This window comes from Syngnathoides biaculeatus, chromosome 21, assembly GCF_019802595.1.
Source record: "Syngnathoides biaculeatus isolate LvHL_M chromosome 21, ASM1980259v1, whole genome shotgun sequence".
In the NCBI taxonomy this organism is placed as follows: domain Eukaryota; kingdom Metazoa; phylum Chordata; class Actinopteri; order Syngnathiformes; family Syngnathidae; genus Syngnathoides; species Syngnathoides biaculeatus.
The window spans coordinates 3,974,834-3,989,775 of NC_084660.1; the positions used below are offsets into that span (position 1 = coordinate 3,974,834).

General features: G+C 47.5%; 4 protein-coding genes across 8 annotated transcripts; 2 read left to right on the top strand and 2 right to left on the bottom strand.

Moving 5' to 3' along the window:
* The first annotated feature begins 768 nt into the window (after positions 1 to 768).
* On the top strand, positions 769 to 5,034 carry gmpr2 (guanosine monophosphate reductase 2). Its single transcript, XM_061808056.1, has 10 exons — positions 769 to 938; positions 1,061 to 1,155; positions 1,311 to 1,430; positions 1,545 to 1,628; positions 2,048 to 2,221; positions 2,316 to 2,397; positions 2,479 to 2,585; positions 2,998 to 3,040; positions 3,124 to 3,283; positions 4,004 to 5,034. The coding sequence occupies exons 2-10, from the start codon at positions 1,069 to 1,071 to the stop codon at positions 4,191 to 4,193; spliced, it is 1,047 nt and encodes a 348-aa protein (XP_061664040.1). The 5' UTR covers positions 769 to 938; positions 1,061 to 1,068; the 3' UTR covers positions 4,194 to 5,034.
* On the bottom strand, positions 3,365 to 6,646 carry cideb (cell death inducing DFFA like effector b). 2 transcript variants are annotated; one of them, XM_061808058.1, is made up of 6 exons: positions 6,408 to 6,646; positions 5,936 to 6,050; positions 5,724 to 5,873; positions 5,373 to 5,563; positions 5,135 to 5,267; positions 3,365 to 3,730 (listed from the first exon to the last, which is right to left on the bottom strand). In XM_061808058.1, the coding sequence occupies exons 1-5, from the start codon at positions 6,428 to 6,430 to the stop codon at positions 5,135 to 5,137; spliced, it is 612 nt and encodes a 203-aa protein (XP_061664042.1). In that variant the 5' UTR covers positions 6,431 to 6,646; the 3' UTR covers positions 3,365 to 3,730. The 2 variants fall into 2 exon arrangements, with proteins under 2 accessions (XP_061664042.1, XP_061664043.1); XM_061808059.1 differs by lacking the exon at positions 3,365 to 3,730 and having other exon boundaries at positions 5,125 to 5,267; positions 6,404 to 6,646.
* Positions 6,647 to 6,899: 253 nt separating this feature from the next.
* tinf2 (TERF1 (TRF1)-interacting nuclear factor 2) lies at positions 6,900 to 13,880 on the top strand. 3 transcript variants are annotated; one of them, XM_061808429.1, is made up of 11 exons: positions 6,900 to 7,059; positions 7,646 to 7,848; positions 8,247 to 8,357; positions 8,429 to 8,524; positions 8,675 to 8,785; positions 8,857 to 8,980; positions 9,409 to 9,844; positions 10,563 to 10,630; positions 11,249 to 11,322; positions 13,312 to 13,478; positions 13,741 to 13,880. In XM_061808429.1, the coding sequence occupies exons 1-10, from the start codon at positions 7,026 to 7,028 to the stop codon at positions 13,435 to 13,437; spliced, it is 1,383 nt and encodes a 460-aa protein (XP_061664413.1). In that variant the 5' UTR covers positions 6,900 to 7,025; the 3' UTR covers positions 13,438 to 13,478; positions 13,741 to 13,880. The 3 variants fall into 3 exon arrangements, with proteins under 3 accessions (XP_061664413.1, XP_061664415.1, XP_061664414.1); XM_061808431.1 differs by having other exon boundaries at positions 9,475 to 9,844; XM_061808430.1 differs by lacking the exons at positions 13,312 to 13,478; positions 13,741 to 13,880 and adding an exon at positions 11,420 to 11,614.
* On the bottom strand, positions 11,995 to 14,931 carry dhrs4 (dehydrogenase/reductase (SDR family) member 4). 2 transcript variants are annotated; one of them, XM_061808433.1, is made up of 9 exons: positions 14,718 to 14,931; positions 14,129 to 14,244; positions 13,885 to 14,062; positions 13,711 to 13,812; positions 13,572 to 13,642; positions 12,809 to 12,860; positions 12,588 to 12,722; positions 12,389 to 12,444; positions 11,995 to 12,320 (listed from the first exon to the last, which is right to left on the bottom strand). In XM_061808433.1, the coding sequence occupies exons 2-9, from the start codon at positions 14,239 to 14,241 to the stop codon at positions 12,206 to 12,208; spliced, it is 822 nt and encodes a 273-aa protein (XP_061664417.1). In that variant the 5' UTR covers positions 14,242 to 14,244; positions 14,718 to 14,931; the 3' UTR covers positions 11,995 to 12,205. The 2 variants fall into 2 exon arrangements, with proteins under 2 accessions (XP_061664417.1, XP_061664416.1); XM_061808432.1 differs by lacking the exon at positions 14,718 to 14,931 and having other exon boundaries at positions 14,129 to 14,710.
* Positions 14,932 to 14,942: the final 11 nt, after the last annotated feature.

Below are 14,942 nucleotides of genomic sequence, written 5' to 3' on the forward strand. Positions count from 1 at the left end.
TGTTTATTTCTTCGGAAATGTCAATGGCTAAATGCGACCGACTCCAAGTGTGGAGTATGGTGTGGAAATTAAAAACATGAAATGCAATTTTTCTAAAAATGACTAGGAGAGCAGTGAATGTTGTATACATTTAAAAAAAATGGAATAGATAACTACTTACTACACCAAAGATACTTTAAAAAATCTTACTGTACACATCTTTTTAAAAGCGTTTTTTAAGACCGACTATGCATACTTTAAATAAACATTTCCTTGCTTTTTTTTGGGGGGGAGGGGGTAATGGCTTAAAAAGCCATAAGAGATATCACCTTAAAAACGTGATATCCATAACCCACAAAAAAAAAGATGCGGTAACAAGCGTTACCACAACAAAATGTGCAACAATCAACATGGACATGGGAAATTAATGTATGAATGGGTAACTCATCCATCAATCCATTTTCTTCCGCTTATCCGGAGTCGAGTCTGGAAAAAGTAACACAATCGCAGTCCCTTCTTCAGCCACAGGGTGGCGCCATTTCCCGTAATTGGAGGCTGATGTGCACAATGGGATGGATTGTGGGTCGAGATGGATCCCTCCAGGGATATATGCATACATATCATAAATATAGAACTCATACATGGGTATCGAGGGTTATTGGTGTGTATAGGGGTTCAATATATCTATTTTTTTTTGGCTTGTATTGCTGTTTTTCTTCTAAAAAATCTAGTTTTCCTCCTCTCTCGTCGCCTTTTACGACTGGAGTTTTACGTGCCGTAAAGCAATTTAAACGCTGTAGTTCTACGGGCGACTACTCGCACGGTTTATGCGACTTAAAAGAAATTAAAAAAAAAAAAAAACTACAAGGCGGCCTTCTCGGCTTCCGTTCAGTTTCCGCATCCGCTTCTGAAAAAAAAAAAAGAATTTCTGCCCCATTTGTCAATTCAACGCTGAACCGGTAAGCTAACAATTAGGAAGATGAACTTCTTTTATATAATGCCTTGGGATTGTTGCGATTCTGCGGCCGATTCGACATTGTAGTTCCATATCTGCGCTTATTATTGCGAGCCGTCTTTCCAGTTTCCGCGATGCCTCGCATCGAGAATGACATCAAGTTGGACTTCAAGGATGTGCTCCTCCGACCCAAGCGGAGCACCCTCAAATCGAGGAGCGAGGTTGGTTCTGTCTGCTCTTGTCAGTAGGACGGTGTGTGAGCTGGTGTCCATCCCACCTGGTCACATCCAGACAAACAAACCAACAGTACTCCGCTTATGCAAGCAGATGTACTGTAGTCGTAGATCATCGGTGACCCGGGGTGTGTCCGTCTCAGGTGGACCTGCTGAGGAGCTTCACCTTCAGGAACTCCAAGGGAAGCTACACCGGCATCCCCATCATCGCCGCCAACATGGACACCGTGGGCACCTTCGAGATGGCCCGGGCTCTGAGCAACGTAGGCGACGTGTCCCCGTGCCGCCCGGAATCTTGTTTTTTGTTGTTGTTTTTTTTTTTTTTTTTTTTTTTTGGGCGCAGCGAGTAGTCAGTTTCGTCTGTTCTCACGCACCAGTTCAGCATCTTCACCGCTGTCCATAAGCATTACTCCGCGGACGACTGGCGGGGGTTTGCGGCCAAGCACCCGGAATGCCTGGAGGTAGTCGACACGTTCTTCATTTCTTCCCTTTTTCCTTTTATCACTCATAAGATTGGAAAAAAAAGTTACAGGAAGTAAGTGGTACATTGTACTCAACCATGATTGAAGAAGTCGTGCAGACTTTTGGATCTGAAAGGTACTAAAAGTTGCGCGTGGTGGTATGCATGGTGAGTAGCCAGCAACGGTTTGGGGAGTTTTTCCCCAATGCAACGAAATCTGATTATTTTTAGTCAAGATTATGCAAAACCATATTTTCCTCGACAGTCCCGTATTAAGGACCGACCGCCGGAGAAAAATTCCTTGTGTGTTTTTTCCCCACACTTGGCCAACAAAGCCGACGTTGAAATTTGCCGGAATTGGCCATCCGAGTGACTAACAGCGCTACTCCTGTCGTCACACCCCCCCCCCCCCCCCCCAAGAACGTCGCGGTCAGCACCGGCACCGGCGACGCGGACTTCGACAAGATGTCCAGCATCTTGGCAGCCGTGCCGCAGCTGCGGTACATCTGCGTGGACGTGGCCAACGGCTACTCGGAGCATTTCGTGCACTTCGTCAGGGACGTCCGGCAGAAGTTCCCCTCGCACACCATCATGGTAAGATCATTGTGCAGTTTTTTTCCCCCCAGCCTCGATGAAGTCACATTTTTTTGATTGGCTTCTTTTTCGGGGGCTGCCGGGCGGGGGTCAGGCCGGAAACGTCGTGACAGGAGAGATGGTGGAGGAGCTGATCCTGGCCGGCGCGGACATCATCAAAGTGGGCATCGGACCAGGTGACGGCGGCAAACGCCGTTTTGCACGCGGTCCTCCGGGCGAGAAGGGGCTGCGCTCTTTAACTGTGACGTCTTCCTCAGGCTCCGTCTGCACGACTCGCAAGAAGACGGGCGTGGGGTACCCGCAGCTCAGCGCGGTGATCGAGTGCGCCGACGCAGCCCACGGCCTGAACGGCCACATCATCTCGGTCAGTCCCAAAAAGATGGTAGAGTTCAGCATTTGCGCCGGTTCCGCTCCGTCACCAAGAGGATCAACAATTTTAAAAGCGGTTCTCCAATACAATCCGCTTTCCCATTACAATGAATGGAAAATGAAATAATGCGTTCCAAGCCCCAAAAACTTTTTTCGTTTTTAGCTTCTCCTGATAATAAACTGCATAGTAGAAATACATGTATAGTTTAAATACTTTCTATGGTTAAATCATTTAAGAAATAGATCTATTTTTTGCTTAAAATCTATGCCAGACAATGCAAGTTTAATTGCCGTCAAGAACAGGCAGTTTATTGTCTGTGTTATTTTTTGCCTGGTCACCATATGTAAGGTTTGCACTTTTGAAAAAAAATTTTTGAATGATAAACCGTAATGCGCCTCTCCCACAGGACGGGGGATGCACTTGCCCGGGAGATGTCTCAAAGGCTTTCGGTTAGTTTGCAAAATGGATGAGATCCAATTATTGTTATTTTATTTTTTTGTTTTCAATAAATAACCAGTGCGATGTGTTTTAGGCGCCGGAGCGGACTTCGTGATGCTGGGGGGCATGCTGGCCGGCCACTCCGAGAGCGGCGGCGAGACCATCGAGAAGCTCGGCAAGAAGTACAAGCTGTTCTACGGCATGAGCTCGGAAGTAGCCATGAAGAAGCACGCCGGCGTCCTGGCTGAGTACAGGTCGGCCACAGGCACTGGTTGCAAAAATACACACACCCCAAGTTGTACTACAGAGATTTGCCTGAAAAGAAAAAAAAGACTGTGCTGATTAGGCTCCTTTAAGTCAGTAAAAGTACCAACTGTTGGAGGGAGGTCCTTTTGGGGTCCTTCTACGTGTCCGTCCAATTCCAGGTTCGGTCAATAACTGGACTCCAGAGGCGTGAAATGTGACAAACACTTCAAAGTTTAATGAACAGAGCGCTCTGTGACACACACTGTGACAGGCAAAGGCTGTAGTCCCACACCGAGTGTGCGTGAAAGCAGAACAAAGATTATACAGGCAATGTTGGAACGCTGCCGTCGGCGGACAAGTCTCAAAATAGGATCTAACTGATGTGACTAGACACCCAAGGCCGTTGAGTCTGCTGAGAAACACCTTCGTTGTGACTGGACACTCGAGGCAGGTGCCTGCGAAAAAAAAAACCCAACTCTGTTTTGGCTCGTCACACAAGGCTGAAGCCTCCTGAAAAACAACTCCGTTGTAAGGCAGTTCCTCGAACCGGCTATTAGCGCAGGTTGCTGTCCTAACGTAACCTTCCACACCTCTGAAATATACTTCCACAAGTGTAAAAATTATTGCATACGTTCTGGATTACTCGCCGCCATGAAAAATTGAACTTATCAAAATTCATTCCCCTTTAGAGAAGCAAAATAACTTTTACTCCTCTCGCCAAACTGTAGAGCGTCTGAGGGCAAGACTGTGGAAGTGCCGTTCAAAGGTCCCGTGGAGGCGACGATGCGCGACATCTTGGGCGGGGTCCGCTCCACGTGCACCTACGTGGGGGCGGCCAAGCTGAAGGAGCTGAGCCGCAGGACCACCTTCATCCGGGTCACCCAGCAGCTCAACACCGTTTTCGGCAACGACGGCTGAAGTCCCGGCGAAGTCTCCAAAATCGGCCTCGTACGGACGGACGCGTTCGCTCACACTGCCGTTCCTGCCGCGTTACGCGCGTCCGGCCGTACTGGCAACGATGCTTCGCTCCCTCTCGTCTTTCCGACATTTGAATTTTTGACATCTTGTTCCTAGGCGTTGTCCTCCCCCGCAAAAACTCACCAAAGATGTACAGTAACCCTCGCTATTTACGGGCGATATGCGTAATTGTGAATAATTGACATCCCCAAAAGATTTTGAATAAGATGGGGGGGGGGGTGTCCACGGGAGAGGACTACGAATCTCCTTATGTCACTTCAGCACACTTCCTTGGGTCCAACGTGGCGGCAAAGCACGGTTTTAATCTAATTGAACTCAGTTCAACGTTGTTTCTCATCACCAAATTACCCCAAGATGGCGGCAAAGTACCGTAATTCCCGGCCTACGAGCCGTGAATTTTTTAGCCGCGCTAACGTTAAACTGTGTACCGGAGCTCATCGGCAGGTGCGCTCTGCAGGCCGGGAATTACGGTAACCTACAGGAAATACCTCAACGCACTTCAACATTGGAAATTTGCCCCGAGATGGCGGCAAAGTTACATTTTTATTGCTTCACCTTGAGCACAAAATAAGCAGCGACGACGCGAGGTGGAGTTCACTGTACGCTCGTCTCAATTTACTCCTAAAGTGACTCAGAAGTTGACTGCAAAGTAAAAATCGGAGCCTCTTTTATCCGACGGCAGTCGGGTCGCCAGCGCGGTTACATGAAGAGCGTTACATTGTTTGTGGTTAACACAGGAAATGCTATTTAGTGCACCAATAAAATGAAACTGGATAACGTAGCGTGCACAGTAGTTGCCTCAATGTTGCATGGAACCAACCTCTGCTTTTCAAGGTTATAAGCCTTCAAAATGAATTGTTTTTAAATATGAAAACATTCACTCAATTAAGATAAGCCCTCTTTGGCGTCTGCCAGAGCTCGGCGCCCTCAATGACGCGACGGATGATGGAGGAGGATGTGAGGAGCAGGTGGCCGGCGGCGCTAAGGAGGGCGGAGGCGATGCGGAGGGCTTCCCTGGGGGGGAGAAAAAGGTGATTGGTGGGCACAACGCTCATATCTGACAGCGTGGCCAGGACATTTTCAGCCAGTAGCGCTTTGGCATCATCGGATTTTGCTCACCTGAGGACTTTCTTGGGTCCCAGACACTGGAAGTCGGCGCTCACCGAGTACAGGCCTTGAAAAGTGGCCTTGACGCTCAGAGAGCCGAACACGTCCTTGGGATTCATTTTGTAAAGGTCCAAAGTGACGCTGGCGATGTCTTTTCCCGCTTTGGACTTGGTCTTGTCTTGACATCTGGCCACGGCCGTGCCCTGAGGTCAAAGTCAGTCATGATTTCAGGCTCTTGGGGTGTGCCACCGGGTCGCAGTGTCACATCTATTCATCTCGTTCGATTCAAATGTCATGGAAATAAAACGAATAAAGCCGTGCCAAAATGATCGATAAAATCCGTCGGTTGCAAATTTCCGGTACCGGTGCGGGTTGCCACGCCTGTCCGGGCTCCAGGGCCACCATGGCGGCGTTGTCGGGCAGAGTCGCCAGAAAGTCGTCCGAGTCCACCTCCGTGCCGTCCTCCTCGCAGACCAGCGACGCCAACGACGCCAGCGACAACGCCAGGCGGACCTGCAACGCAAACGCAGGGTCGGAAAACAAAAACGCAACAAAGCGGCCCGGGGGAAACGGACCCTCTCTTTCAGCTCCTCCAGAGTCCCCGCCGTGATCCCCTTCTTTGCCTCTCTCCGGTGACTGCGCACCCTGAACGGACGCTGGTGCGGCGACCACATCCGCTTGGTGACCGACCTGAGGACATTCGAAACACTTCGACTACGCGCCATTTTCACACAAGGTTTCACAGGAGGTTTAGTATTCTTTCTTGCTACTTGAATGGAAGGGCATCACATTTAAGCCCAGAAAAAAAAAAAAAATGACAGCACACTTTTTGTTCCAGCGTCTTTTTAATTCTTGTTTTTGTTTTTTGTTTCTTGTTGTTGTCGATAACCACCAAAATCACTAGGAATACAATAAGAATATGAAAAAAACAACAACTCTTAAGTCAAGGTACGAGATTCAATTTGCATGAAACGTGTCAAGCTTCCAAGTTTGAAAACTTCCAAACTTTGACAAGTGATCAGTACAAGTAAGCATTTACTTACTTACTTAATCAACGACGATGTGTCCATTCTGTTTGTCGAAGCAACAATGTCGTCGTCTTATCTATCTATGAGTGGAGCAGCTCGGACTTTGCTCCAAAAGTGATGACCACCCCGGTACACGAACACCCGGCCAAAGGTCATCGACATTTGTTTACGTTTGTGGAAAGTCGACATGACAAGACTCCAGTTGAAAAGCGCCATATTTTAGGGAATTTTATTTGTGATTTTTTTTGGACTGATGCAAATAATTGTTTGAATGATAATACGAACCGTAGCAAAAAAAAAAAAAAAAAAAACATGGCATGCACTGATGGGATATGTTACTGTATGTTTTCAAAAAAGTAAGTTTTTAATCGGAAATGAGTAATAGTACGTCATATCCGGAATTTTGTGTGCGTGTGTGTGTGTGTGTGTGTGCGTGTGTGTGTGGGGGGGGGGTGTGAGCTTGTTTTTAAACATTACCTTCCCTTGCTTGAGCGGGGTTAGTCCAATAAAAGGGCTTCTTTAAGCACCGCTCCACCGTGATGTGTAGAACTATAAAATGTAATGCTTAATATGCTGAAGTGAAGGCGGGAGGACGAAGATCGCGAGTTGATTTTAAGCTAGCCGCGAGCGTTGTACAATGGCGACGAGAAAACTCAAAGACGTGTTTGCTGGTGAGTGACCTGAATTTATGAATTTATTCATGACTCATTGAGCTGTAAGTTAGTACTAAAGCCTCTTTTAGTGACTTTAAAATTCAGTTCTTTCATTATGTTCTGTGTAGGAGCGTTCGTCATATCATGTATTCCTCAGTAACAGTAATTAATGTTTTACTGCTGAGCATATCCACTTTTTTTTTTTGGTCAATAAAGCTATTGAAATGTTTATTAACATATAAGCAAGCAGTCAGTTACAACATTAAATTCTTGCAAGTGACATACGACGAGTATGCTAATCCTACAAAGAACCTACCAAAATTCTCAGCCACAGTTGACTCCTTTTCATGCAAGCTGTGTTAAAGGTACATCACCAAGGTATTTTGTGATGTAAATACTCGTTATTTTTAAGGCAACTGTATACAACTTTAATTTCCACAAGAAAGGCTGGAATATTTTGAGATTGCAGTGTTTGCTTTTGCAAGCCCTCTTGTCCTTTTGCATGTGGTTCTCAGTAGAAAATGTTCTGACATGACATTGCTGACTTTGCTTCACCACCCAAGTGTTGATGGTGTTTGATTGCCCTTTTCGTTGTCCCTCCTAGATGTCAGCCTCCCCTTCGCCGCCTTGCGGAAGCTGGCTCCACCGATGCGTTTGCTGTCCGCCGCTTTCTGGAAGGTGATGCAGCAGAGGGACGTGGCCCAGTACGGCGTCCTGGAAGAGTTTGTGTCGTCCGCGTGCGAGAACGTGCCGGGGTTGATCGCCTTCAGGCACCAGGTCAAGCTCACGTTGGGGCTCAGATCGCGGGTGGGTATCGTCTTAAGTGAGTCCGACTCCGATTGTTTCTCTACAACTGCATCTAAAAACATGCAGATATTAATAAAGGGAGGGGGGGGGCATCTTTATAAAAGTCCAACTTTTCCAAAAGTGGGTTTTGGAAATTTTAGGAAAGTTCCTCATGTTTTCTGTGTGGGAACGTGCTCTTATGTACGACTAAAAAGAATCGGGCGTCACCCTCGCGATTATTTTAATAATTGGTTCATCTGTTCAATGATCGAAATAGTGATCAATTAATTTGATGATCGATTAGTTGACTGAGTTGTTGCACCTGTACACCAATACTGCAGCAAATATGGAAGTCAAGGTGTGGGCGGCACCCCGTCTGCAGTGTCAGATCTTGATCTCAAACTTTTTCCCCTTTTCAGCTCATCCTGGAACTTCTGCGCACCCCCCAGCCCGATGCCAGTGTCATCAAGACGCACCTGAAAAGGATCTGCAATCCTTCCATCCCCTCGACGTCTTCCAGTCCGACTGTGGTAGGCACTCGCATTCGAGCTTTCGTTTTGGATCTGCGCTCAACCTTTTTTTTTTTTTTGTGTCCCCACAGCAGCTGGACATGAAGGTGGAAAAATCAGTGGAGAATTTCCACAAGATGGTGCACAAGATTCTCACCGACCCAGCCGCCAAAGAGGAGTACTTCCAGGCGAGTGGAGTGGAGCGCAATGCGGCGGCTTGAGCTCCTCCCGGCCGGGCCGGCTCCCTTGCCCCCCGAAGGGCGCCAGAAAGGGGGCCACTGCATATTGGATGTGTCCCCTTGTATTAAATGAGCTTTTACTGTATTTGTTCTGGACAGGGGGAGTTCCTTCAGGACTACGGCCCTCACTTCGACCAGGCATTGGAGAAGCTTCTGTGGGAGTTCCTCATTCGCTTGGATCGACTGCTCCCAGTGCCCTCCCTTTCTCAGGTCGCGAGACTGTTAACCGTCAAAAGCGGCCGTCACGGTATTGAAGAAGGTCTCTGTTCTCCGGCATGTAGACTGTGTCCTGGATGAGCGAAACCCCCGCTGTCGTGGAAGGGTGCGCCCTCGCGGACTCCCAGCACCAGCTCCTGAGGATTTTGCTGGACCATCAAACGTGCCTCGGGCATCTCGATCCCACAGGTAAGCAGACGGCGTCCGCCGCCACCTTCAGGTCGAGTCAGGCGGAAGGTGAAGTTTTCACACTGCTTCACTTTTTCCACAATTTATGCTACGGCCTCATTTCAAGAATGGATTTTATTTATTTAGATTTTGCGTGTCGATGCATGACTTTGCGCGGCCCAGCTGGAAGCTGGATTTTAATCCGGTTGAACGGCCCAAACATGGTGGCGTCTTATTCAAAAAGACTTGGCTTTTACTACTGCCAGAGGATTGACGAAAAACTGCATCATTTTATTTGTAATACATTTGTGCAAAAAGGGTTTTGGAATGTTGTGGCTAGAGTTTTGAGTGAACGTATGAATTTATTCCATCTATGCTGAGGCTTGTAACATAAAATGTGGAACGAGTACTGTGCCGTGAAAACTTTGCCCCCCCCCCAACACACACAGCATCCATCCCCACAAACATGGGAGACTCTGTCTTGGCGTCGCTCTCTTTACCCCCCTCTGGAAAAGCGTCCTCAAATCCGCAACAAGACTCCAACACATCCTCTTCTGGTGATCAGCCGGCGCGGAGACTAGAAAAAACGCCCGCCGACAGGCCGATAAACGACGACGCGCCGGCAGAGCAGCAGTCCAAACAAGATGGCGAGTGGCTGACAAGGTCGCCGGTTAGGAGTCACCACACGAAGCGCAAGCGAGCGGATGATGACGACGACGACGACGAGGAAACGTCCACGTCTAAAAGTGCTCGCGCCCTCGCTGCTGCCTGTCTGCGGCGCCGAGCCAGGGTTGTGATCCGAAAACTGCCGTGCTCTGAACTCCCGAGAACGCGAAGGACCTCGAGCGGGCCCTCTGTGGAAGTCTGCAGCTTAGACGATAAAGAGTAAGAAACCAGTGGTAATATGTTTTAAAAATAATAATAAGTCCCCATTCATGTGTCACAAATTCACCTCTTTGCGTTTTTTAACCTGTTGTCCGTCTTTTGTGATCGTTGTGAAATGCTGCCGCCTGTTTAAATAGGAAAGTAGTACAGCTGAAGTCGAAGTGACGCACGTCAACTGATGCCCGATGACAGCTGGGGTAGCATCCGGTACTCCCGCCACCCACATGAGGATAAGCAGCCCAGAAAATGGAAGGAGGAATGTATGATATGTGGAGTTGAAGTCTTTTTCTTCATAGTTTGCGGTATGAATAATCCATCCATTTTCTGAGCTGCTTATCCTCACGAGGGTCGCAAGAGTGGCGGAGCCGATCCCGGCTGTCATCGGGTGGGTGGGGGTGGGAATCCTGAACTGTAGGGCACATAGAGACAAACAGCCGCACTCACAATCACACCGACGGGGCAATTTAGAGTCTGTTTTTGGGGTGTGGGAGGAAACCGGAGTGGTCACCCGGAGAAAAGCCACGCAGGCACGTGGACAACATGCAAACTCCACACCGGCCGGGTTATTATTTCCCGCTTGGCTGAAAATGAGACTTAGGAGTGTTAATGGCTATTATAGTGGGTGGATAAGTAATTAAAGTGCCCATATATGGTTTTCCATAACAATAAAAAAAGATCTCCAATATTAACCAGTGTATGTTTTTGTTTGTGTCAACAGGAATTGTCCCACGGGAGAAAGTGTAGGCGCCCCGTCGTTGTCGTCGTCCCTGCGACGGAGCAGCAAAGGTGTCTAAATTATAAATCCAAATGTCTTTTCACGATGACCTCATCAGTTTTCCAAATTTGAGTGGAATTGAATTCAAATGACTCAACCAACTCTTCAAATAAAAGTTAGGTGTAGTTCTAGCCTTTGATAAACAAATTGTTTCCCCAGAATTTTGTGGTGGATGTGATTAAAAATATTCATTAGACTCTGCAGTTATATAAATATATATATATATATATTTTTCAATAAACAAAAAGGTGAAGTCTAAATGTGTACATTTTACTCTTTTAAATGCCAAATTTACCAATTTGTTTTTATTTGAATTCACGGTATTTTAAACGCATGTTACAGTCGACTTTTATCTCGGCGACTGATATAAACAGACAAACTTAGCGTGTTTTTAAAGTTAATATAAACGCTTAACATTTCAAAAAGTGTTTGCGATAAACTTGTACGAAAAACAGAAACGATATCGTTGCGCGCAAGGCAATTGAAAGTGCTGGTTAAAATTCCGAGGCGGCAAATAAAGTCATCGCCTCGATCGTGACGACAACTTTAGTCCTTTCGTCCGATGAATGCCGCAGACGTCGTTGCCCACGTTGCTTTGCCACTTTTTTCCTCTTTGTTTTTGCCTGGAGGGCCGCCGGCGCTGCGCGGCGACGACTACGTTGCTGACTCCGAGGACGAAGGCACCAAGAACTTCAAAGAGAGGGTAAGCCCAAATGTCGCACCCCCCCCCCCGTCCCCCCTTGCTCCTGCCGTGACCTCTCCCCCCCGCCCTTCCCCATCCCCATTGTCGCCTCCCTCAGCTGTTTATGAAGCGCTACTGCAAAACAAAACACGGCACTTATTTCCCCACTCTGCGGGAATTCTGGAACTTCGCAAAACCACTTCGCGGCAAACGGTGACCACGACCTTTTGGCATTTTATGGATCACGTGACCAATCATGGAATTGTAACCCTCACAATTGTTGGAAATTAAATTGTGCTTGTGTTCATTTGCATCTTTTGGTGCGACGTATTTGTGTTGTGTATTCGCAAATTATTCACAGCCTTTATTGTTTGTTTTTTTTTTTTTGTTTTGTTTTTTACACATTACAATAATCTTATGTCCTCATTTTAAAAGAATGAATTCATTTTTTTCTCACCTCCACGTTCTACACATAATGACAACATGGAAGATGTTTTGAGGGAAATACCAGGAATATGTTCATGGACAACTAATTTAATATAATTTCTGGACAATAAGCCGCACCTGATTATAAGCCTCACCCGGTACATTTTTAAAGGAAAAACCATTTTGTACATAACCCGTACCCGTCTATAAGCCGCACGTGGCCACATTGAAACATGAGATATTTACAAAGAAAGACAGTACACAAAGTTTTAATATTATACCTTAGCTTTTCTTTCCAAACAGTGCCCGTGACGCGGCAGCAACACGCTAGCACAGCGCTAACAGGCTGGTTTGAAAAATTAAAAAAATAATAACATACAGGTAAAAGTCCCTTCACATCATCGATTGGGTTAATCAGTTGAATACTTGATTTCTCGCAAAAGTTGAAAGAAAGGACGCGTCGATTTATATTTTGCAATCACAGTCGACAGGCAATCCCGCCCGTCGCTGCGATGGTCTCTCCCGTGATGTAGGAAGCCTCCTGAGTGCACAGGAAGGCGACCACTCCCCCGATTTCATCTGCTTCACCGACTCTAGAGGGGGGGGGGGAGGGATATGCAAGTTGCCGCGTTGAGATGCGGCGGCGAGAGGTGAACGCTACCTTTTGATGCACATCTGCTTTTTGACGTCATCCATGATGTCATCGTTTTGCCACAACTGCAATGAGCGATAAAATAATTGAATTGTACACTTTGACAAAAACTTCCAAGTTGAGGAATGCGTTTTATAGGTAATTAAGGCCCCAAAAGAAAAACAGGCAACATTAAAGTGCTCCAGAAATAAGGAACGAAATGTCTCACTGGGGCGCTGAAGTGCGTTTTGATGATGCCGGGGGCCACGCAGTTGACCCGGATGTTGCTTTGAGCCAGCTCGGGCGCCAGCACCCGGGTCAGGCTCACCAACGCCGTCTTACTTACGCTGTACGCGCCCAAGCCCTGCAAGAATGGAAGGGGGGGGGGGTGGGGGGCAAGGATATGTTCTTTGCAATGTCCCTCAGCGCCATCGGTGGCGGCGGCCTGACCTGGATGGGTTGATAGGCGGCCACGGACGACACGAATACGACGTTCCCCCCTCTGAAAGAAGCGTTTGCGTTAGAAACATTTCTTTTTTTGCATGGTTGAATTCAGGTGCATTTTGATTTTGTCATCCGTTTATCATCTTAACAACATACAATTCAACTTGACTTGCTTGTATTTTATGTAAAAGTTGTAATCACAAGATTTTATTTTTCAATATTGGTATTAATCATAATATAGCTTGAATTAGCTTACTTCATCTAAAATGTTCATTTCCTATTTTTTTTAAGATCATTTTACTCCAAATCGCGAATATCCATCCGTCCATTTTCTTTGCCGCTTATACTCACGGGGGTCGCGTGGAGTGCCGGAGCCTATCCCAGCTGTCAACGGGCAGGGGGCGGGGTACGCCCTGAACTGGTCGCCAGCCAATCGCGGGTCACATACGGACAAACAGCACTCACAGTCACAGCGAGGCGCTATTTAGAGTGTCCAATTAATGTTGCAGGTTTTTGGGATGTCGCGGGAAACCAGAGTGCCCACCCGGAGAAAACCCACGCAGGCACGGACGGGGAGAACGTGCAAACTCCACACAGGCTGGGCCGGGATTGAACCCGCGTCCTCAGAACTGTGAGGTCATCGCTTTACCAGCTGACCCACTGTGCCCCCCAAACGGTGAATATTCGATGCAAAATTGGTTGGAACAATGTAGTTTATTATTGATTCAATGAGGTGAAAGTGTTTAAAAAAAAATAAATTAAAGCTCACCCCCTCTTTGCCATGTGAGGCACCACCAACTTGGTCATTAGGAAGGCTGCTTTTACATTTACGGACATAATCTATAAATGACAGAACGACAGTTAATTTGGGGTGCGGGTTTCCCCAAAATGTCCATCCTGTTCCTCACCTTGTCCCAAACCTCCTCTGTGGTGTCCAGGAAGTTTCCGAAGAAAGGATTGACCGCCGCGTTGGACACCAGGATGTCGACGCCGCCGCAGCGATCCAACGTCTGCGGAGGACACGGGAACACCGGGTTTTACGGCGCACGCGGGCGGCACTCGAGGCCCCGCACTTTCCCCACCGTCCGAAGCAGCCTCTCTCGGTCGCCCTCCTTCCCGACGTTACAGGTGGTGCCCGTGACCCGGAGGCCGCGGCTCTGCAGCTGGGCCACGGCCTCGTCCACGCCGGCCTGCCGCCGGCTGCTCACCACCACGTGCGCCCCCCTCTCGGCCAGCGCCCGGGCCGCGGCCAGGCCGATGCTGGAGCCGGGGGAGACCGGGTCGGATTTCTGGGATTTCCGGACGGAGCGAAATTCGGATTCTTACCCAGCCGTCGAGGCCGTGACGATGGCCACTTTCCCGGCAAGGCTGCTCTGGGACATATTCCTCTGTCTTGAGAATGGACTTTTCCAAAGAAACTTGAAGGCAACCCTCAACATCACCTGTGAGTTGACAGACCGGACACGCACGTGTGGAAATCTGCTTTTTAAATATTGATATTTGTCTGTAGGTGCCATAAGATAACAGCAAACTTCTTAGTCCACGATTCCTTCACGAGGCGGCGCCAAAAGCACTACTTTTCTCAAATTGAAACTCCTCGCATCACCTCAACATTGTTTTTTCACGCCAAATTGCGGCCACTGTAATACTTTGGCTTGAGTATGAAAACAGAAAATGGAAGTTCGTCGAAATATCCTACTATCATTACCACATCATAATCATAGTTACTAATACTATCCATACTATACTATCCAGTCAAATGAAGGCCAGTAAGTGGCGTTCAATGACCTTTTCTGGACCGAAAACGACACGTTAAAAGATAGCCGCGTGTAGTTATTGGCAATTGCGCTATTTCACCACATTGACACACACGCACTAAAGCAACATTCATCAAAATTAAAAGAAAAATAAACACCTCGAGAACTTCGAACTCCTCGTAGAGCGTGAGCGGAAACTGCAGTTGTTTTTCCGGGTGAACCAAAAACTGTCACAATAAAATCCTACAATCGCCATCGATCGATCTATAATTTTTTTTTTTACGCAAATTTGAGGTTTATGTCGCCCAATTTATCCCGTAAAGAGTTTGTCGATTTTATTTTACAGCTACAGATCGTGCGATGTACAATTTTGCATCGAGCCA